This window comes from Penicillium chrysogenum, assembly GCF_028827035.1.
Source record: "Penicillium chrysogenum strain IBT 35668 chromosome Unknown utg000001l_segment0_segment0, whole genome shotgun sequence".
Classification (NCBI taxonomy): domain Eukaryota; kingdom Fungi; phylum Ascomycota; class Eurotiomycetes; order Eurotiales; family Aspergillaceae; genus Penicillium; species Penicillium chrysogenum.
Window position 1 is genome coordinate 8695479 of NW_026622749.1, and position 21171 is coordinate 8716649.

General features: G+C 49.9%; 11 protein-coding genes across 11 annotated transcripts; 3 read left to right on the plus strand and 8 right to left on the minus strand.

Annotated features, from left to right (window-relative positions):
• Positions 1-186: 186 nt before the first annotated feature.
• pkaC (cAMP-dependent protein kinase catalytic subunit pkaC) lies at positions 187-1649 on the plus strand (the record flags this gene model as incomplete). The annotated part of the gene is made up of 4 exons (XM_056709175.1): positions 187-831; positions 896-1149; positions 1198-1572; positions 1622-1649. 4 exons carry the CDS (start codon positions 187-189, stop codon positions 1647-1649), a joined length of 1302 nt encoding a protein of 433 aa, XP_056573477.1.
• A 398-nt stretch (positions 1650-2047) lies between these two features.
• tim13 (protein translocase subunit TIM13) lies at positions 2048-2507 on the minus strand (the record flags this gene model as incomplete). Its single annotated transcript, XM_056709176.1, has 2 exons — positions 2342-2507; positions 2048-2287 (listed from the first exon to the last, which is right to left on the minus strand). The coding sequence occupies exons 1-2, from the start codon at positions 2462-2464 to the stop codon at positions 2048-2050; spliced, it is 363 nt and encodes a 120-aa protein (XP_056573478.1). The 5' UTR covers positions 2465-2507.
• A 328-nt stretch (positions 2508-2835) lies between these two features.
• N7489_003422 (legume-like lectin family protein) lies at positions 2836-4150 on the plus strand (the record flags this gene model as incomplete). The annotated part of the gene is made up of 6 exons (XM_056709177.1): positions 2836-2931; positions 2991-3014; positions 3117-3187; positions 3253-3334; positions 3393-3653; positions 3707-4150. 6 exons carry the CDS (start codon positions 2836-2838, stop codon positions 4148-4150), a joined length of 978 nt encoding a protein of 325 aa, XP_056573479.1.
• Positions 4151-4463: 313 nt separating this feature from the next.
• N7489_003423 (uncharacterized protein) lies at positions 4464-5453 on the minus strand (the record flags this gene model as incomplete). Its single annotated transcript, XM_056709178.1, has 1 exon — positions 4464-5453. The coding sequence occupies one exon, from the start codon at positions 5451-5453 to the stop codon at positions 4464-4466; it is 990 nt and encodes a 329-aa protein (XP_056573480.1).
• Positions 5454-6626: 1173 nt separating this feature from the next.
• On the minus strand, positions 6627-7125 carry N7489_003424 (uncharacterized protein; the record flags this gene model as incomplete). The annotated part of the gene is made up of 2 exons (XM_056709179.1): positions 6627-6860; positions 6916-7125. The coding sequence occupies 2 exons, from the start codon at positions 7123-7125 to the stop codon at positions 6627-6629; spliced, it is 444 nt and encodes a 147-aa protein (XP_056573481.1).
• A 1419-nt stretch (positions 7126-8544) lies between these two features.
• On the minus strand, positions 8545-11224 carry N7489_003425 (Sin1 family protein; the record flags this gene model as incomplete). Its single annotated transcript, XM_056709180.1, has 3 exons — positions 8545-10597; positions 10648-11127; positions 11202-11224. 3 exons carry the CDS (start codon positions 11222-11224, stop codon positions 8545-8547), a joined length of 2556 nt encoding a protein of 851 aa, XP_056573482.1.
• Positions 11225-11737: 513 nt separating this feature from the next.
• N7489_003426 (putative isopropanol dehydrogenase) lies at positions 11738-13197 on the minus strand (the record flags this gene model as incomplete). The annotated part of the gene is made up of 3 exons (XM_056709181.1): positions 11738-12249; positions 12316-13005; positions 13062-13197. 3 exons carry the CDS (start codon positions 13195-13197, stop codon positions 11738-11740), a joined length of 1338 nt encoding a protein of 445 aa, XP_056573483.1.
• A 264-nt stretch (positions 13198-13461) lies between these two features.
• On the minus strand, positions 13462-16902 carry N7489_003427 (replication factor C subunit 1; the record flags this gene model as incomplete). The annotated part of the gene is made up of 6 exons (XM_056709182.1): positions 13462-14054; positions 14114-15865; positions 15990-16489; positions 16547-16637; positions 16690-16714; positions 16822-16902. 6 exons carry the CDS (start codon positions 16900-16902, stop codon positions 13462-13464), a joined length of 3042 nt encoding a protein of 1013 aa, XP_056573484.1.
• Positions 16903-17713: 811 nt separating this feature from the next.
• On the plus strand, positions 17714-18545 carry N7489_003428 (mitochondrial 54S ribosomal protein uL16m; the record flags this gene model as incomplete). The annotated part of the gene is made up of 3 exons (XM_056709183.1): positions 17714-17785; positions 17952-18308; positions 18373-18545. The coding sequence occupies exons 1-3, from the start codon at positions 17728-17730 to the stop codon at positions 18543-18545; spliced, it is 588 nt and encodes a 195-aa protein (XP_056573485.1). The 5' UTR covers positions 17714-17727.
• Positions 18546-18621: 76 nt separating this feature from the next.
• Positions 18622-19184, minus strand: N7489_003429 (uncharacterized protein; the record flags this gene model as incomplete). Its single annotated transcript, XM_056709184.1, has 4 exons — positions 18622-18704; positions 18826-18954; positions 19017-19075; positions 19135-19184. The coding sequence occupies 4 exons, from the start codon at positions 19182-19184 to the stop codon at positions 18622-18624; spliced, it is 321 nt and encodes a 106-aa protein (XP_056573486.1).
• A 553-nt stretch (positions 19185-19737) lies between these two features.
• N7489_003430 (replication factor C subunit 5) lies at positions 19738-21082 on the minus strand (the record flags this gene model as incomplete). Its single annotated transcript, XM_056709185.1, has 6 exons — positions 19738-19762; positions 19815-19870; positions 19930-20028; positions 20082-20250; positions 20314-20936; positions 20996-21082. The coding sequence occupies 6 exons, from the start codon at positions 21080-21082 to the stop codon at positions 19738-19740; spliced, it is 1059 nt and encodes a 352-aa protein (XP_056573487.1).
• Between the last annotated feature and the right edge of the window lie 89 nt (positions 21083-21171).

The window sequence follows — 21171 nt, forward strand, 5'->3', positions numbered from 1 at the left end:
TATGTATGTATAGATAAGTAGGAAGATGAGTGACTTGGCGGGATATTAGGATTGATGATAATACGAGACCATCAATTCAGATGACATAGATCCTAATAAAGACCAAAAGAAAATAACAGACTTCTAAATCGACATATCAGCTCAATCATAGAGGTGTTCAAGTTGTTCAAGTTGTTAAAGTCCATAATGAAAGATCAATGCGTCATTCTGGCCGCTGCCCCTCCCCACTTAATCCGGACCTCCCATTCCAGCTTTCCTTTCCCCATCCCACCCAAACCCCAATGGCCCCAAAGCCTGTCTAATCTTCTCTCCATGCCGAGTCTAGGTGGTTTACTGAAGAAGAGGCGAACGAAGGATTCGCAAGATCTAGGGAAACCAGATTCTCAGAACCACGACGGTTCAGGCGCATCCATGCAACCCGCTTCACACTCTCCGCCCCAGCACTCGGGTACGGGTACACACGAGAATGCCGCCAGTATCGACAACGTTATACACCAGGAGCAGCAGAAGCAGGAGCGTGTTACAAAGGGGAAGTACTCTCAGGAGGACTTCGAGCTCCAGCGCACCTTGGGAACGGGGAGCTTCGGCCGTGTGCACCTGGTGCAGTCTAACCACAATCATCGCTTTTATGCGATGAAAGTGTTGAAGAAGGCCCAGGTGGTAAAGATGAAGCAAATTGAGCACACAAATGACGAGCGCCGCATGTTAAATCGTGTCCGCCATCCATTCCTCGTTACCTTATGGGGTACCTGGCAGGATTCCCGAAACCTCTATATGGTCATGGACTTTGTGGAGGGGGGTGAATTGTTCAGCCTCCTGCGCAAATCACAAGTGAGTGACCCATGACCACTTCCTTCGGTCTTGCGTGTGAAACAAAGAACTCATTTGTCATTAGCGATTCCCGAACCCAGTAGCCAAATTCTACGCCGCGGAGGTTACCCTAGCGCTGGAGTATTTGCACGCACACCAGATCATATATCGTGACTTGAAGCCAGAAAACCTTCTGTTGGACCGTCATGGCCATCTGAAGATCACAGATTTTGGGTTTGCTAAGGACGTGCCGGACATTACGTGGACACTATGTGGTACCCCCGACTACCTAGCACCCGAGGTTGTCTCTTCCAAGGGATATAACAAATCAGTTGACTGGTAAGCTTGCTTTTAATGCTTCCGGCGAATTGTTCTAACTGTCTGAAGGTGGTCATTGGGAATCTTAATCTTTGAAATGCTGTGTGGATTCACTCCCTTCTGGGACAGCGGCTCTCCAGTCAAGATCTACGAGAATATCTTGCGGGGAAAAGTCAAGTATCCTCCATACTTGCACACCGATGCGGTGGATCTGCTCTCTCAGCTGATCACATCCGACCTCACCAAGCGCCTCGGAAACTTGCACGGTGGCCCCAGTGATGTCAAGAACCATGCCTGGTTCGCCGAGGTCACTTGGGACCGACTAGCTCGTAAGGATATCGACGCGCCATATATCCCGCCCATTCGCGGTGGACAAGGCGATGCAAGCCAATACGACAAGTATCCGGAGGAAACAGAGCACTATGGCCAGGAGGGAGAAGATCCGTATGTACCTTTTTCCATACCAACCGCACACCTGACTAACCCGTTCCAGATATGGCCACCTTTTCCCCGATTTCTAAGGTGCTTGTATGATTTTATGACGCGACGAAAAGTCCTCTGGGGGAGGGCCGGAACTGATTGACCTCGGGAGGAGTCGTGAAAAACCAGGAGCCATTATATGAAAATCCCATACTTTTCTATATGCACATCATTTTCTTAGCAATTACAATCGAATTTCCTTGTTTTTTTTTTCTTCTTTCAATCGCTTGCTCGATATACAAATGGATTCGTCATGAACCCCGTTCTATTCCCAATCTCCAACCACTGGGGCACAAAAAGCCACGCCCATATTATACACGGGCTACCAGGCCGCTTCTATCGTACAGTAGTTCATTCACAGAAGTGTGTGTTTGTGTCTTTTGCTTCTTGCTTCGTCCTTCAATATCCTTGCCTGCTTCTGATTCGAGGAGTGACCGATTTAGCCCATGATGCCGCCGCCGCCCTCGGGCATGCCGGTAGCCATGGAGGCAATGGCAGCAGCATCCTGACCACCGAGACGCTTGGTCTCCACACCGACACGGGTGATGTAGGTCTTGCTTGTGGTGTTCCACATGGCGATGTACTTCTCCATGCAGCTAGACAGGCAGGTGTTCTCCTTGGCTGAGAGCGAGGTGCCGGGGGTAGGAACGCAAGCCTTGAAGCAGTGCTTGTTGATTTTCTGGGGTTGTTGTCAGTTCGTTGCCGAATTTGGATATGAAGGGTGGTGACGTACTCCGATCAAGGAGCGGGCGTTGGACATGGCGGCCTCCTGCTGGAGCTGGCGCATGACTGCTGCCTTGATCTCCTCAGAGGTCTGGATGGGAGCGGCGGAGCCGGAACCGAAAAGCGACGACATTATGAGAGAGTGAGATAGTTGGAAAAGGTGCAAATGAGATGGGGTTGGATTGGATTGAATCGAAGAAAGTCGGCGGACTTCAGGATCTGAGGTACAGGGCTGTGGCTGGTGTATTAGCTGCGCCACATTCGATGTGGACACCTTAGCATAACAAGTTGTATACTTCACCTCCTTGTCTCCGCGCCTCAAGAACTTCGCCTATTCACTCTTTCTTGTCGCCTTTCCTCGACTTTCTTACGGCTTTTCTCTTATTTCCTACTCGCTGGGTTTTCGGGTCCTGGTGACACCGTACCCCGTCCATCCCACCTCCAGTCTATCTTTGAAACACTCTGGGCTCGCTCCCCTCCATTGAGCCCTAATTCAATTCCACAATGCGTCTTCCGTCTATCTCCTCGCTTCTCTGCTTCGCGGGCCTGGTTGCCTTACCCGTGAATGCCTACGATGACCCGAATATCAAAAGCATCCCCGTATGTGCTCAATGTTGATTCCGTTCCAAGCCGAGGTACTGACTTTGGACGTCTATTAGCTTCGCACCCACAGCCTCTCTCCGGTATGATTGTATCCTGAGTCCAGCTTGTCTGCGACTTCCGAAAACAAGCTGCGCATAGCTCGTGCTCCGAGGAGGAACATCAGTATTGACCGCTATTAACAGCCATACCTCGATTCGGATTTCCAAAGCCGCTGGTTCGACTTCGGAGGAGATACAGTAATCCGCGCTGACAAGTAAGGATATTCCGGGACATTCAAGAATTTCACATGGGCGCCAGTGCTGATTTCCTTGTGTTTAGATACGTCCGCCTCACGGCGGACCGGCCGTCGCAGCAAGGATGGATCGCCTCCCGCGTGCCTCTGACTGCAACCAATTGGCAGGTAAATACACGGCCCCCACGAATCGAAATGCGCCAAAGCTCACGTATATCCCTGCTAGATTGAGCTCGAGTTCGAGATTCACGGCTCCGGCAACTTGCATGGTGATGGATTTGCGCTCTGGCTCACCAAGGAGCGCGCCACGCAGGGCCCTGTTTTCGGTTCGACAGATAAATTTGAGGGTCTCGGTATCTTCTTTGACACCTATAAGAACAACCGCCCCGGTGTTTCGTTCCCTTACGTCATGGCCATGATGGGTGATGGGAAGACCACCTACGACCAGGCGCACGACGGAAAGGCGAACGAGCTGGCCGGTTGCTCTGTGAGTCCACATTGATTCGCGGATGATTTGGATATGCCTCTAACTGTTCACAGGCTCGTGGTCTCCGCAGCGCCCCCGTTCCCACCAAAGCCCGCCTTACCTACTTCCAGGACAAGTCCCTGTCCCTGGAGCTGCAGTACAAGAGCGAGGACTCATGGACTGAATGTTTCAGTCTTTCCGCCGAGGATTCCAATATCGCCATCCCCTCCGTCGCATACTTGGGTCTCTCCGCCGAAACCGGCGAGCTGAGCGACAACCACGATATCATCTCCCTCAAGGCTGAGAACCTATACTCCCTTAACCGCGGCAATAACAACAAAGGCAAGACCACGGAAGACCGGTCCAAGAGCCGCGGTCGCTCTTCCCCCAGGCCCGTCAAGGAGAAGAGTAGCTGGAGTTGGTTCCTCTTCAAGACTGTATTGTTCTTTGCCGTTATTGTCGGTGGTTACTTTGGATGGACCGTCTACCGGACCAAGGCCCGGTCATCGCGTTTCTAAATTTACGTTGTATGGATATTTGGTAAAACACAGGATTTCAACCTTCCTTCTGTGCGATTCAAGTTGGGTCTCTGGGTTTGCCCAGTTTCTGATTGAAAACGATCTTGCATACATAGCCCCTTTGAAGCTCTTCTTTTTACTTTGATCTACGTTCAGCTCCCACTACAGTTCTCGTTATGTTTTCTGTTCATCCTTGAAATGAATTAAAGTCATGATCATTCAAAACATGCTCTAGTATGCAGCATGATGCTTGGGGTATCAATAGTAGTACAAGTAACAAATCAAGACGCCGCCCAATGTACACTCCATCCCATCACGTTTGTCGTTCTCTCTCCTCGCTCCACATGCGGTCCACAATCTGAAAGACCTCCGTAACGCTGCGCATGACGACATCATCAATTCCAAGCGCACCATACCGATGCTGGATCTTATCAGGATGCCAGCGAATGCGCTCCGCCTTAAGCGTGCCGAGTAACTCGGCCGGCGCCGGAGCATGACGCATAAACTCTTCAACAGCCTGCGGCCGAACATCAGCCCTCCTCCCAGAGCGAACAGGCCAGAAGATCAGGTTGCGTAGCGGCTTGGGGGCAGGCCCCTCCGCAGCCTTCCCGATAGTCTCCCAGCTTTTCAAATACTCGGCCCAGGGCACACCCCACTCGGTCTTGGCCCTTTTGCGCTCCGCCCCTCGCTGCAGACTGTCTTCCATGGCGCGTTCGAACTCCTCCCTCCCCGCCTGCGCATTCCGTTGCGCTTCTTCCTTCCTTTTCTGCTGCCGCTCAGCCCGCAGACGTTCCTGCTCAGCGAGCATGCCCTCGCGAGTTCGCTCCCACATCCGACGACGGACGTAATCCACGTATTCATCCTCTGTCATCTGCTCCAGTTCGCCCTCCGGGCCCCGTTGTACGTCCGGGACGCGGTAATTGTGGATGGGCTGCCCGTAGACAGATTCCCAGTATGCGGCGCCTTCATCATCGCCAAGTGCGTCAAACAGGGATTCTCGGAAGGTGTCGGTTGTTGAACCGAAGGGGTTTTGAGCTGTTGGGTCGCTCTGGTCCTCGCGACGGTGTCTTTTGGAGGATTCGCCGTCTCGCGTCCGCGATCTGTGACGGTGCGTCCGTTTTCGGTGAGGGCGACTTCCATCTTTAAAGCGGAATGCCCGGATGTGGCTTGCGCGGGCGTGATCTTTGTGAGTGGGGTCCGGTTGGTGAGCTTCTCTCCGGTCCTCGGTAGGTTTGGTGGGTTGAGGGTGCTCTGGGGGGTGAGACGCCCCAGGCCCCTCAGCAGGTGAGGGGTTTGAGTCCATTGTAAATTTTAATTCAGACGGAGCAAGTGTAGTTGGCAGATCTCATTGTTTGTGTTGTTAAGTAGAAGCATTAAGAGAAGTCAAAAAAGTAAATGAGACCTTATCTGGAAACCTCGGAGATAAGGCGTCTTAGTCATCTTATCTCCACCCCGCCGCGCCCCACCAGGCATCTTCAAGACACATCTGAAAGTGCATCGATTTCAAATCGAGAGGACATTGATATAGACCCAAAAGAAACAGGTCTGAAAGAATAGACCTATGACTATAGATCTGACATAGATCTGAAAAAAACACTTAAAGAGACATCTGAAAAAGATGTGAAAAAGATGTGAAAAAGATGTGAAAAAGATGTGAAAAAGATGTGAAAAAGATGTGAAAAAGATGTGAAAAAGATGTGAAAAAGATGTGAAAAAGATGTGAAAAAGATGTGAAAAAGATGTGAAAAAGATGTGAAAAGATGTGAAAAAGATGTGAAAAAGATGTGAAAAAGATGTGAAAAAGATCTGAAGAAGATCTGAAGAAGCACCTAAAAAGACACCTGAAGAGAAATCCTAAAAGGCATTAAAAGAATATATATGAGAATAGAAGAAATGCAGGTTCAGGACAGAGCTCCCAGACGATCATCGACTCTTCGTCTTCATCCATGTGTGAGGTGGCAAGTCAATGACCACACATATAGATATTCCTCTCTTTTGTACACCAAATAATGCGCCATGCTTACTGACATGTATTGTAGTCGCAATTGTGTCATTCTTCGGAAGGAGCTAGGAGAGCTAATAGGACTAAGTTGAATACAATGCGCAAAAACCGACAAAGACCAGAATATCTTACGCTTCAGGACCAGTAGACCTTGCCGTGAGATCACTCGCAACTGGTCAGGATGAAGCTCAAGGTCTCGTTCTGGAGGTGTTGGTTGGCGACAAAATGCCTCCTCAAACTTGATGAGCAAAGGTTCTTCGGGAGAAATAGGACCGGAGAGTTGTTGCTTGGTTCCGGTACGTAGAATGTGATTATTGACTGCCTTATAATTGGGGTGTAGCGGGGTCGCGGACGTTGTTGGGGTCCTAAGGACACACTAGAGTCGCGAACAATGGTGTCGAATTTTGTCATTAGTGTCTCTCGATTGACAGACACAATGATAACAACCCTAACAGCCCCCGAGTTGGAAAGCCACTAAGCTGCGTCTGCTTTCACCTTTTGGTACGTCACGGAGACCCCAACTTCGAGCACAATGGTCGGCCATTCACCACGTCCTAGAATAGGTGGTGTAGGAATCCACGGCCCGTCCGCCTGCTTCGAAGAAAACACGCCTGATAGACGTATACTCCCTGACGGAGAGAGCGACGTAGATAGTCCCATACGGTCCAACACCTGACACATTTCGCAATCGATGCGTCCAGTGGTTCTCTGATAAGGCCCTCCTACAAGCTTTATAATCATCGATTGGGTGTCATATCAGTACATCTGCCGGGCAGACTTCGAAGAGAAACTTTGCTGCAATGGCTGGCGAGACATCGGTAAAACGTAGGTATTTCACCACGCCTTCATCTTCCAAAGCTTCTGTAACTGCCAGAATTCCTTCAGTAGCTCTGATCAGACGAGCATCTGTGGACAATTCGGTATGGTGGGAAGCCACAGGATCTTTAGGAATTTCGCGCATGTGGGAAGACATTGTTCCATATCCAAGGATATCTAGAGGTTGGGGGTTGTGAACACAGCACAGGGACTGGGCATCGGTGATGAGGATATGAGGATGAAGATGTACGCAAAGAAAGAGAAAGGGATGCCGGAATGAGGAAGAACCTTGGAAGTGATGAAAATATCATGGACTTGGTAAGGGGCGCGCTTTCTCAAAACTCGCCCTTGACCCATTTTGAGTGAAGACCATTTTTGCTTGGTACATTGGTAGGAACTTCGCCCCAGGGGATCCGCAAAGATACTCCTCTTCTTCAGCCCCGTAGTGTTGCCGATTCTCACCCCGCCGACCACGAGGAAAGTTCGGGGTATCATGGGGGCGACCCGGATTGTCGCGTGTATAGTGTCAAAGGTGGGGGTGTGATACCTATGTGAGCAAATGAATTAGAGCTGAGGCAAAGAGGTGAAGATTTAGTTGGAGGTTCTTTATCGGCTTTGAGGCTAAGAATGTTAGAGATGGCGATAGATGAGAAACGTACCGGATGAGGCGCAAAAAAGGCCGCATAGGAATTGCCAAAAGGTTTAGATTGGATTGAAACTTCTTTGACAAATTCGATACGGGAAGTAAAGGTGGCTGAAGAAAGATCGCTGAAAGGAACAGCCATTCAGTCCTAGTTGTTATACTTAGTTTCTACTACAGCATGTGTCATTTATTATGAAGTATCATGGTTTTCTCTAGTCAGTATAGCCGTAGGCATACCAGGACAAATCGTAGCCTCGAGATGACTTCTAATATTTTCCAATAACTGGGTCGATCACTGATCGAATATGTAGATAAGTAGACAGCGGCATTTCAATATGTAGGTTTTATCTGCAGTAGCCTTGAAAAGGAAGAAGGTGACATCCAATTAAGGTATTGTAGACTAGGGCTATCACTTACTAGAGATATCAAATGGCGTACTATATATGGAAAAGTCGAGTTGCATATTATACAACTTTCCCGCGACCTAAGTTCTATATTTTGCGCCTAATTCTTTCTATCCTTCTAGCTACAGCACCAAGATAAGTCAAAATACCTAAAAAGTAAGTACGTCTTAAAAGACTACTAAATAGACTACCAAAAGACCTGATAAAGGACATAACTACCTGCATGAGGTGGGGTATCAACCTTGGTCTGGCTTGAGATAAGGTTATGCCGCCAAGTGGGTCACTCTAGTGGGTCATCAAGCACGTGGTATGTACAGGGATTCCAATATGGGTGCTCTGTATACACCTGGGCAGTACCCAGGTTTTAGCCACCCGACGTTCTCTAAGAACCCCATACAAGCTTGATTGAATGTTGAATGTTCATTGTTGAATAAGGTAAAAGCTGCAATATGCCTGTACAACGCCATCCCCTAACCCGAAGTCCAAGCCCCCGCCGCGAACGCAATTCCATGCCCGAAAGAGCAGAAAATCAAATACGATAATGTGCCATATTCTTCTTGATCTCATCCACAATCTCCACGGCCTCATTTGTACTCCTTGCCTCAAAGTCATAGCGCTTCTGCTCCGTGGCATCATTGCCGCGCACGATCATCACCCGGAAGCTCTTCGGGTGCCGTCGGCTGACCTTGGATCCGATCACATCGCTGAAGCTGATCGACCGGGTCTTACCGCCAGACGTCGTTTTGCCCGTGTCACCAGGCACGATATGCATATAATCATTTTCAAAGGTGAGGATCCGATGGTTGGATGCTGTGAAAGACATGGGTTGTTTGCGGAAGACATGGTACCGGCGGTAATATCCGCCTAGATGGTCTTGCTTTTGAGAAGACGAGGGCAACATGCGCTGGGCACCCTTCTTGGCTTCCTTTTTACTCTTCTTGGAGATTGTCGGGTCGGCGGTATCCACCATTAAAGGCGCGTTTGGTGATGAGCTGCCTGGCGAGGTTCCGAGTGCGAGGGGGCCGCCGCCGAAGCGACGACGCACCAGATCAAGTTCTGTGATGCTGCCCAATGCCTCCACTGTGCGGTCAAGTGGTGCAATCGTGTTCGACCCCATCACCTTCAAGAGGTAGTTGCCCTTATCCTGGCCCCATCGTTTGCAAACAGTGTCCAGGATCTCGGCTATATAGCTGTCGGTAGATGTGTTGATGGTCATGACATGTGCGGAAGCCTCCATGTTGATGAAGCGAATCTTCAATGTCTTAGAGACACCAAGACGGGGAGTGGCATGCGAGATAGGTACCACGGGGCGGTCAGCGGGTGTAAGCGTGCTGTGGTTGAGCGCAGACGAGAATGGCTGGCCTAGGATGGGGTTCGCTCGGGCTGGTGTAGTCTGAGGAGTCTTTTTCTGTGCAGCAGGTTGAGTCCCTGGTACTGCAAGGCTTGCCGGCTGATCTGCCTCTTCTGACCCAATGCTTGAACTGAATTGTGGATATAGCCGCTCATTCTCCTCGAACTCCGATTCCGATGCTTCAACCAGTGCGAATTCATCGTACGGCTTACCCCTTGATCGTCCTCGAGACTTGGCAGATTGGTTGTTGTTTGACGTAAAATCTGTCATTGGAAGTGTCCGCCCAAGCGCTGGAAAGTCATATTCCACTTCGCCATCGTCGACCATCCGTAGCGTCCATCGGTTAACGGTCAAATTTTTGCGATCAATTGCTGGACCGCGAGCATCCGCCGAGTATTTCCATAGGGCAAGACCAATAGTCTCGGCAACAGTTACTTGGGCGGGCTGCTCTGCAAGCTTAGACTCGCGTGTAAGTGGCAGATCCAGCGGGTCTTCAGGGTCGCTTGAAAAGGGAACGTAGATCTTCAAATACAACGGGTCCTCTTGACCTCGCCCAGAGAGCACCATGAATTTATCCACTGGATTGCTTGGTGCTCGCTTTCGGGACGTAAGCTGGCTGGTCAATAAGCTGACCGGCTGTATCATGCTGATAGGCCGTGGCGGGGGGAGATCTTGCAATGCAGGAGCCGGAGTGCGATGCTTGCGCGGTGAAGTGTTCTGTGGCCCTGTACCGGTGGGCAACTTGTTCATCATAGCCATGGGCGAGGACAGATTCAAACCACCCGCCACGCCTGCCAGCAGCAAGGAGCCAGATCCAGCCGTATTGTCAAAGTCAGAAGAAATTGCAGACCCAACAGACTCAGCACCGGAATCCTCGTCTTCGTCCTCCTCGTGGAGTTCCCCAAGGGCCAGGCTCTCTGCACCTCGACTGCCAGTTCGCTCACGCCGTCTGCGCGAATACTCGACGACCTGATCGCTTGCGGAGAATTGGACTTGACCTTGTTTGTAGCCTCTAACGTCCGTTTCGTTATCCGTCGACAGATCACTGCTAGTAGTAGTATCACGACGGGGGCGTGGTTTTACTTGGCGGTGTTGATTCGCAAGGTTTTGGGTTGATGCAGATGTGATCATCACTTCTGGCCGTTCCTTCTGGTCCCCAGAACGCATTGGAGAAGAGTCGGCTCGGTCACGGCGGATAGGCATCTTGTCGAATTTGATCTGATCAACAGCACTGTTCCTTGTTAGATGGGGAAGTAGAGTACCACACAAAAATCCACCAACCTGCCAACGTTGTCCCCATCGTCGTCGCTGTCATCGCTCAGGTCGCTGCTATCGTCGTCCTCTGCTTCCGCCTGCCTCTGGACTTCTTGTTGCCTTTCCCGTCGAGTTTTCTTCTTTCCGCCGCGTGCGTGATGCCGCCGCGCAGTCATGTCCGTATGGCTCTTGCCGGTCACCATGCCACCATCATCCTCGCCGTCTTCCAGACCGAGGCCTTGCACTTCGTGGCGCTGGGGATTTGCGTTTCGTTCTGCTAGTCTGTAATATTCGGACGACACGTTGGCCGTTGTTGGAATCGGTGGGGAGTAAGTGCGCTTCAGATGGGAGGAGCTGAGTGTGTTGGGATAAGCGGCGGCGGTCGACCAGCCCGCCGCGCGGAAGCCAGGTGTATTCAGGATGGAGTCATTGACGTTGATAAGTCGGTCCCCGATTCCATCTTTGATCGTCGAGAGATATGAGGAGCGTAATTGCCAGATCGTAAAGCTATGCTCGGGTTAGTCCTTGGAGACCTTCCGCGGCGATTTGGGGACCGGACTGCAGTTCCGGACGCGACTTACTCTTCATTGTGAAGAAGAGACATCTTCCCGGCTTCCCCAAGGACATATGTGTGTAGTACCCCAGGAGTGTGCTGCGCAGTAGCGACCGAGGTCTGGATTCACAGCAACTCGAGCCTAAGATCGCATGCTCGGGGGAATAAAGGGACGGATAAAAGCGAATGAGACTAGCTCATACAGGACCAGCCTGGAATAATAGATGAAAAGATAAAGATGTCAAGAACGGAGAGGAAGGAGAGGAAAGGGGAGTTGTATGCCAGAAGCAAGAGAGGGAACTTGCGTTCTCCGCAGATCATTTCCCCGCCAAGGGGGTCACACTCCCAACTTCTCAACTACATCGACGTCTACAGGTATGTACGACACTTGACGGGTCAATTATTACTCCCTAGATGGCTACGCCCTCAATCTCGAGGATTGTTGGGAATTACTTCCGCCCATGGAATCTATTCTACTACTATGTAATCCCGTAGGTGGCTGATAAGCACTGAGATTCAAATAACCGAACAAGACCAGATCCTCGAATATCCTCGCGATTGTGCCTAGAAAGAAAAGACAACACTCTCTCCAATACCAGTGAGCTTATTGGCTGCCTCCAATGCCTCCTTCCATTGATCCAGACCAAATTCGCCGACAACATAGCATCCGTCCTCTTCGTTCAGGCGAAGATTCCCATGCTCCACCATCTTGATCAGTGCAAGAACATCCTTTCGCTCATGCATCCAGTTCCCTTTCAATGTGATATTGCAACGTGTGACGAAGAGATTTGGAATCTCAAGCTCGTCATAAGCACCCATCAGGCTCACCCGGCCTCCAGGTCTGAGCGACATAATACCGGTTCTGAGATGCAAAGATCCTTGTGCTCCTGGGGGAGAAATGTCGAGGAACGCATCCATCGGACCACACGCGTTGATGTTGCGGACATCCTTTGTACCGTTGCCTGTCCAGGTTATCGTGGTGATCCTTTCGCAAGAACCGTTGTGGGTGTGGGATAGAATCTGATTGAGCTGTACCAGCTTAGCATCATCGTGACAACAGGCTACAACTTTTGCACCTAATACCCAGTTAGCTTAATTTCTTATTATCGGGGGACCTCTTTGGTGGCCAAGAAATATATTACCCATAGCCAAAGCAACCATGCACGCAGCAACGCCGTTTGGATAAGTGGCCGGAGAAATCAAGACCGTTTCGCCGGGCTTCACATCAATGCTAGACAGTCCACCGAACGGCCGGAGGAATGTGGCAAGCGCGCAAAGTTGTGCTGGGGTATATGCGAAGCCCCATTCCCTCGGATGTCCCGTCAACTTAGCCTCGTCCAAAGGATAGCAGTTCTCAAGCGGTGCTCTCATGAATTCGGCATACGAACCGTCCGCAAAGCCGCTGGAGTCTATGACTTCCATTTTTTGGGGGTCAAAGCCATGGTATACAGGATTGCAAAAACGAATCGTCTCCGGGCTATCTCTTCCTTTCATCACTGAGTCAAAGAAGACTAGTTGGCCAATCCTCAAAGCGGTTGCATCGTCACCGACCCGACTCACACGGGCAATTGCGCTTGAGCCGGGAATAAATGGCTGTTCGTGGGGAGATCTTTTAGGGTTGTAAAAGTCAAAGCCAAGTTTGCTGTAAGAGTGGAGCGGCGTTGCGAGGATACGCAGAAGAACACTTCCTGGCAGCATGGACGGGATGGGGATCTCTTCCACTTGGGGTTCACTAAATGGAGCAGGCCTAAGAATGAGAGCATCATGCGTGGTCTCAATTCTCGGAAGAAGCTTTCTGTACTTGATGCTTGGACGCTGGGTCTCCGAAGAATCTGTAGAAAGACAGTTGAGTCTTTAGGTCCATGATGAGCGATAGCACTTGACCTACCCGAGGTGACAGCGTCAGAGTCACCAGATTCAGAGACAGCAGATTCGGAGACAGCAGATTCCGAGACAGCAGATTCCGAGACAGCAGATTCCGAGACAGCAGATTCCGAGACAGCAGATTCAGAGACAGCACTCATCTTGGCATGCAGGAGCAGGTTTGCACAGAATAGGAGTGGATATCAAGAGCTGAAATAACAGAGGTGAATGGCCTGAAAACAAAAGAGCTCAGCACACCCAAAGGGACAGCCCCGACGAGAGAACGGTGGGAGAAGAAAAGTCTTAAGACATGTCAGGACTTAAATTGTTGTGTTCAGAGTATCAGATTGGAATGCCCCAACACCATTAAAACGTATGCTTAACAAAAAAAGAAAGGAATAATATGTTACAAAATCGATCATCTCTCAAGCCTTGGCCTTGGTCCTACTCTTACGAGCCTTCTTCGGCTTTTCCTCATCGGCATCAACATCATCATCGGCCTTCTTCGTCTTCTTGCCCTTGGCCGGCGCCTTCTTTTTCTTAGGCAAGCTCACATACTTGTCCTTCTTCAGATCAAGTTCTTCCTCGTCCTCATTCTTCATCTCTTCAACAACTTCTTCTTCATCGGATCCTTCAAGGGCATCTTCAATATCAGGTTTCTCCTTCTTTGCCTGCTTAGGTGCCACGACATTGCTGGCCTTCATGAATGGCATGGGATGCGAACGCGAGTTGTACAGGCGTGTGAAGGTGGCTTTGGTCTGTGTCTCAAGTTTGATCTTAGACTCGTCCATTGGGCCTAGTCCTAGTTCAACCATGGAATCGAAGTCCTCGCGAGTGAGATAGTATTCATCCATGAGATCAATGACCGAGTCAACACAGTCCTTGCCTTCGTCCATCATTCGGCGGATCATCTTCTCCTGGAGCAAGGGCATGTACTGCTGACGGATTTCGTCGCGGTTACCTGTGGTCCGAAGACGCATGTGGCCCTGTATTTCCTTGACGTATCGGGATAGTTTGCCTGGAGAATAAATCAGTCAGGAAGTTTATACAGACGGCTGTGAGATTCTCAAGACATACCTTGTTTGCTGTTGTTGCCCAGCCAACTAGTAAATGCAGGCCGCTCATTGAAGTTACCATACTGGAAGCTAGCTGGCCGCACAAAGCTGAAAATGGCATGGGTGGGCATAAGACTCCACTGCTGCTGGGTGCCGTGGATCATGCGGTCGACGAGATCACCATCACTGATACTCGAGGCGGCATTATCCATCAATTCAAGCGACTTCAGTCGCTGTTCCTTGCCTTGATATTTGCCCGCAAGAGCAGGTTTGGTCTTGAGGTAGTTCTCCTGAAGCATCAGGTAGCTGAATTCGTGGTCGTTGAAATAAAGCTCGACTTTGTCATTCAGGGTAGAAGTGGAACTCGGGGAAAACATCTGGGCGCTGAGAATTTTGCTGACAATATCCCACGGCTTGAGGATGATATTCTTCTCCCACGACTTTGACATTTGCTTGCCTTCGTCATAATTGAGCCCCTTTTGGTCCAGTCTTGCGGTGGAGAGCATATTGATGACCTGGCGAATATCGGCATGTGTCCCTTCAATGAGGCCATCAAGTACAGGAGGCGGAATCTTAAGGCCCTCTCGGAAACAAATAGTGGACAGTCTTGCCCGAATTTGCTCAGCAGTCGGGCGTCTGAACGGCACGTCATAGGTGATGAAATCGAAAGGTTTCATCTTTTGAATCTTTCGCTCATTGCAGATAAGAATGACTGGAATCTTGGTCTTCTTGACGATGGCTGCGACAGCTCCGACACCTCCACGATCACCAGCAGACATACCATCAACCTCATCCATGATGAGTACGAGCTTTCTCTTTTCACTCTCCACTTGTTTGCCGTGTCCGGCGAAATATCCTTGCAATGATGTGGTATCTAGCACACCCAAGGTAGAGCTCTCAACAAGCTTCTTACTTCTGGTGTCACTAGCGTTGGTTTCCACGACATCGAATCCTTCCAGCTTCGCCACAAGATGGGCTGCTGTAGTTTTGCCGATTCCTGGGGGACCGTGAATAATGACGGCACGATATATCCCCGAGCCGTCTTTACCACCCTTTTTGAAATCGGCTTGGGCACTAGCATGCCAGTTCCGCAGCCAGGTTTGGATCTTTTCCACAGCACCCTTATTACCACAGATCATACTGATCGATGTTGGGGCATATTTGGTTGTCCAAAGATCGCCAGATGATGCAGGCTGTGGGCTTGGTGGGGTCTGAGAAGCGGTGGCAGCGGTCTTGGATGGTTGAGCCATGGCCGTCTTTCGTTTCTGCTCTTCTCGTTTCTTCTCTTCTGCATCAATTTCGGCTGCCATAGCACGGACCTTGCTCTCGTCGGCTTTCAGTTTCTCGGCGTACTTTTCGGCAGCCTTTCCATCACCGCCATTGGCAGGCAATCGTCGAATCAATTCGAACAGACCATCCTCATTAATGGTCTTGATCTTGTGCTTCGCAATAGTCTCAAGCTTCTTTGGGCCGGCGTCAGCTCCGAGGACCACATAGCTCGTTTTAGAACTAGGAGCCCCCACAACTTTGCCACCATACTTCTTCACCAATTGCGCACCCTCTTCGCGACCGAGGGATTCCAAAACACCGGTGAAAACAAACGACAACCCAGCAAGGCAGTTTTCTTCCCCAACGGGCATCTCCTTAGTCCCAGTCATTGCAGGGTCCCGGCTTTGTTGCGCTCCGAACTTGAATTTCTTTGGTTCTCCCTGAGGAGGTTCTGGAGCATCAATCGTAGGAATGCTGTCGAAGATATCTTGAAGCTCTTTGCTCTCTGGTTTGTCTTCCTTTTTAGCCTTTTTTGGGGGTAGCCTTTTGCCTCTTTGCAGCTGGCGATTCCGCAGCCTTGGCCTTCGGGGCTGCCTTCTTTGTTTCCTTTTTGGGTTCTTGGTAGTCACCATCCTCATCCTGGTCGATGAGAGCTTCCGACTTGCGCTTGCGGCCAGGTCGAGCCTTCGGGGCAGCAATCTTGGGGAGATCTTCCATGACCACATCATCCTCGTCATCGCGTGAAGATTGCTTCTTCTGTGTGCTCTTCGACGCAGCGGCTGGTCTCACCTCAAGCATTTCGAAGTCACTGTCCTCGTCGCTATCATCTCCGGCCACATAAGCATCCTCTCCGTCACCGGCCTTTCCATATTCGGTTGCAAAGATGTCATCGGCTCCCAGTTTTTCATCTTCAAGAACCTTTGTGGATTGCTTTTTTGATCCCCGTGTAGTGGTTCGTCCTTTGTTGGCAGGCTCTTCCACGGTCTTCTTGGGGTTGGGATTTTCGGCAACCACCTTGGCTGTATCGGGCCGAGCTTGCTCGGTCGTTTTCGTAGGTCGAGTCTTCTTCTTACTGGAGGCAAAATATTCGGAGGAGGTTGTAGGTTCTTCTTTAGTTTCTTTGGGCTTCCTGCAAAGAAAGTTCATCAGTCAAATTATACGGGACATTTCAAAGCGATGGACATACGGTTGACTGTTGGATTTCGCTTTGGTAGCAGGTGCTTTGATCGGTGCTACATCTTCTTCTTCGTCGCTGTCATCCACAACTTTCCTGCTGCCTGTTCTCGCGTTAGACTAGTGTTGCGGTAATATAGATTATGGAGGGCATACGTCTCTTTCTTGTGACGGAGGAATCCTGCATTGTTGGATTTGAGGTTAGATCATCATCTCTAGCGATTCAAAGGATACCAGGGCACATATAAGTGACCCGGACCTCCGTTCATGAGCAAGGCACCAGCTTACCTCTTTTTTGGCCGCGGGCTTCGCGGCGGCGTCGCTGGAGCCTTGACTCGACTTGCCACCGAAGAAATTCCGGATGTCCATAGTGAGCCTCAATTAGTCGCACTTTGGCATAGAACAGTAAATGGGGACTTGATTGAAGACCAATTGAGCTCTTGCCGCAGCGTTTGGTAGATCGCGAACGACGCGCCACACTCCTGGGGAGACGTGACTGGCTGACGTAAGGCAGCACTTTCTTCCCCTTTGGGACTAGCGTGTATTAGCAAGGCATAGGTGCCCACCTGGGCACCTGGGCAGATCTACCTAGGTACCTACTACTAGTATGAAGAATGTACAAAACTCAGGATAGCATGGGCTGTGCATAGCACCTCTAGGGTTGGAGGAGCCTAGCATATCTATAAGATTCTGAGTAAGGGCAAGAGAATTACCAGCCAGGCATACTACATGTGTATGTACGACCTAGGTACATATAGTGTAAAATTATTCAGTCACACAGAGCGCAGGGGTACTTCTCATATCAACAGGATTCTGTTTGAATCTACTGTGACAAGAAGCTTGGAATAGTCGGCCGCATAAGCCGTAGTCTGGTGGTCTTCTCAGGTAGTCACGTCTGGTTATATAGATATTTTCTCCCTTCCCGGTTTGTCGGTTAGACAGCAGAAAAGGTCAGAAAGCGCTTAATTGCAAAACGTACTTTCTAAATTGCGTGTTTAACCTTCCAACGATAGTAAGTTAGTTAACTATATGGACTGATATTGACACCTAATTTACAGGGCACCAACAAGTAAGCAGGCGCCATGTCACGTGTGATCCAGATTCCCACTTTGGGATTAGCGTGGATCATCGAAAAGTGCCGGAGTAACGAAGCCTTCCGCAACATTGGTATATCTCGCCGCCTCCCCCCTCACAATGGGTCCACAGATCAAGATGTTTGCTGGACCACTCTCCGCCTGCACGCGGCCAACCTGTACGAGCCATTCAATTCATAGGAAATCTACTCGGCCGGAGACTAATAGTGCGATATAGTGTCGGGACCGCTGGCCACCTTTTCTCTATCACGATGCTTCTCTACCACCCCCCGCGCCCTTGATTGGCTGACCCCGAAATTCCAAGAAAAATCCAAATCCCCCAAGGGTCGCCCTCATGTCGCTACCGGCGGATCCACCCGAGGAACAACAGTCGTGTGGTGGGGGACTTCGGTCTGCGCATGAAAGACCATGACCGCCGCATGCCCGCATCAGCGCTGAAGATTGCCGAAGAGACTATCAAGCGGCGGCTACGAGGAATGAACTATAAGCTGTACAAGCGTGTCAGCGCCAACATTGGTGTCTACACCAAGGGTAACGAGCAGCGTATGGGTAAGGGTAAGGGTAAGTTCGACTACTGGACTGTCCGACTGCCCGTGAGCCGAATCGTCTTTGAATTGAAGGGAGATGTCCACGAGAAGGTTGCCCGTGAGGCTTTCAGATTGGCGGGCCACAAATTGCCAGGTAGGTCATGCATTTTCTCCGTGTGCTATTCTGGGTACGAAAAATGCTAATTCTTATCCATTAGGTCTCTGGGAATTCGTCAACAAGAATGACCCGCCTGTTGTCGGCATCACGAAGCTTGGAAACGGCGTCACTCTCGACTCCCTTAAGCGGGCACGCAGAAACCCGCCCCTTGGTACCAACAATCTCGCTTCACCTCCGAAGAGCGCCTCCTCCAGCTCCGACCCTACCCAATAAACTGTCGTTTCCCGCATGATACCGTTTCCTTTTTATTCTCATCGGTCATGTCCTTTGCTTTTGTCGCCTTCGCCGGCTAAGCCCCGACGCCAGACCCAGGTCCATACCCCTGCTGTCTACGGGCCTTGGTCATGGCATCGTCCTCGTAACGTTTCGTGTCTTTTGTACATTATCATCAGCTGTTTGCGTCTCTTTAGGAGCCATCGAGTCACGGGTTCCTCCGATGGATCTTCTGTCTTGATACTAGGAGTTTAGACAAGGAAATATATTCAGCATTTACCTTCTTCACGAGAGTCAGCAACAGCTCCCATGCCCAGCTTTTGTGCCTGGAAATCCTCGTCATTGCCCGATGCTGGGCTATGTTTCCCTAGTCCAGGGCTCACTTCGCTTGTAGTGTGCTTATCGCCGCCTTGGGTGAGGTCAGTCATTTCTATAGTGCACCCAAAGTTATCTCTTAAGGAAGCGACACACCTCCCAATTGTCCGGTCTGCTTTGGTGGAGTTTTAGTGAATTCCCGGATAGACTCATATCTACACCTCGTGTATTAGCGAATGGCAATTGCAAGAGGTGGCCTTGATTCAGTCCATACTGAGTGCTCTCTCCGCCGGGTTCCATATCAACAAGTCTGGGGTCGGACATTTTGCTGCTGTTCATGTGCAATAAAGGTATAATGCTGAAAAGATGATAGACGTTTTATGAAAACATGGCAGAGATTCCTGATCAAAAGATAAAAGCTATTCTGATGTTCCCAGTGGGTGATCCAGTTTATGGATGACGGGGATGTGATGACGTATGTGAAGAGGACAACCTTGCTCTACAACTCGAGATTCCAAGGTTAATATCATTATGCCAAATATGTTCTGCTCAGAATCGACTCCTGCTACAATGTGGACACGGGTCCACTGCTAAAGTGCATATGTAGCTGCGATTTTCAGAGATTGATGTATGCAAATATCTTTCCACTACCTTAGAGATAGTACACAATGACAAGTGATATAACGCCAGAATCCTTCTAGGCAAATGCCTTTTTGCGCCCGTGAAAAGTGAAAATAAATCAGATAACTGGGGATTTCGCAAAAGTATGATTTTGTTTAACAGCAGGCCATAACTTCCTAGATCCCATGCTCACTGAAAACCACATAGTGTACAAATCGTCATTCATCCATTGTCTTGGTTTGTTGGTAGTGAGTAATTAAAAGTCCATGCCCATCAGGTAACTAATCTGTCATTAATTATATGTCTCCGTTAAACTATACAGGGATAGCATACCTTTCGTAGATGCGCATGAACTTAGCCACGAAGGCTTCGAGATGGAAAATTACTTTCTGTATGGAAGTTTCATCAGCATTTGGATTGATGGCAATGGTAATCGCCAATGACTTACACTTCCCAGCTTGATGCGGTGCTCATAGAAGGCAGACCACTTGATAACGTCTGGCTTCAGTGCATCATCGACTCGTGCAACGAGCTTGAATGTCAATGTCTAGCACCAACAGTTAGTACCTCGAGAATATTCATTGCAAAGGTAGATCATACCTTCAAAATGGTTGTTGGTGGGATGCAATGGGTCAAAAGATCATAGAGACGTGCGCGGACATGCAACAGCCGAGCCGGTGATCGTTCAGCCAGGATTTCATCAGCTGTTAGGGTAACAAGGGCCTCCCAGTCCGGAGGCGGGATGAGGGTCTTGTCCGTAACTTTTTCACTATATTTCCAAAAACGTAAGCCTATCAAACCCAGGCCAATGAAAATCGGGGTGGAAACTCACTTTTGCGCATAAATCGACTCGAACATGAGCAGCGCACGACGCAGGTTGCGTCCACTCTCCTTTGCGATCCTCTTGTTAAGTACCTCAGACTCGGTCCATCCCTCCTTTTTCCCTGCAAGATGGAGCGCAGAGCAAATGTCGCTTTCAGTAGGTGCTGCAACCCTAACCAGCAGGGTTCGAGACCGAATCGGTGCAATAATGTTGGAGGTGCTGTTGGCCAGAAGAATCAATCGCAGATTGGGACTGTATTTCTCCATGGTACGTCTGAGAGCTGCCTGTGCATCTCGTGTGAGGTGATCAGCTTCGTTGATCACAACGACCTTGAACCGCTGCTTCGCGCTGAGATCCACCTGTTGCGTCTGCGCAACCTCTTTAAGCAATTCCTGGACAACTACTCGGTCATATGTTCCGACGTCTGCAGGGGTAATCTCAAGATGGTACACCGACGAGACAATGTTGAATTCTAGCTTTCGGTTGCTCGTTGTTTGGAAGACTCTGGCGTCGATCTTGATCTTCTCGACACCGGGGCCGTACAGTTCTTTTAGTGTCGCAATGACCCGTGTCTTTTTACCAGCGCCGGAAGGTCCGTAAACTAGTAAATGGGGAAAATCTCCACTGTGCGCCTATGAAGTGCACCTTGTGTCAAAATGATGTTCATGTTCCGCAGGGTAGGGCTTCTTACCAGAGAGCGTAGGCGATCAGAGAGCTCTGGGTGATACGAGAGAGCATCTAGGGTGCGTGGCCGCAGCTTGTCCACAAGGAGAGCCATTTTGAAAACTCCGTAGAACTGTTGAGAGGATTCAGGAATCGAGATGGTTTTTCGACAGAGGATGTGGACTGGAGAACGCGTCCAGACAC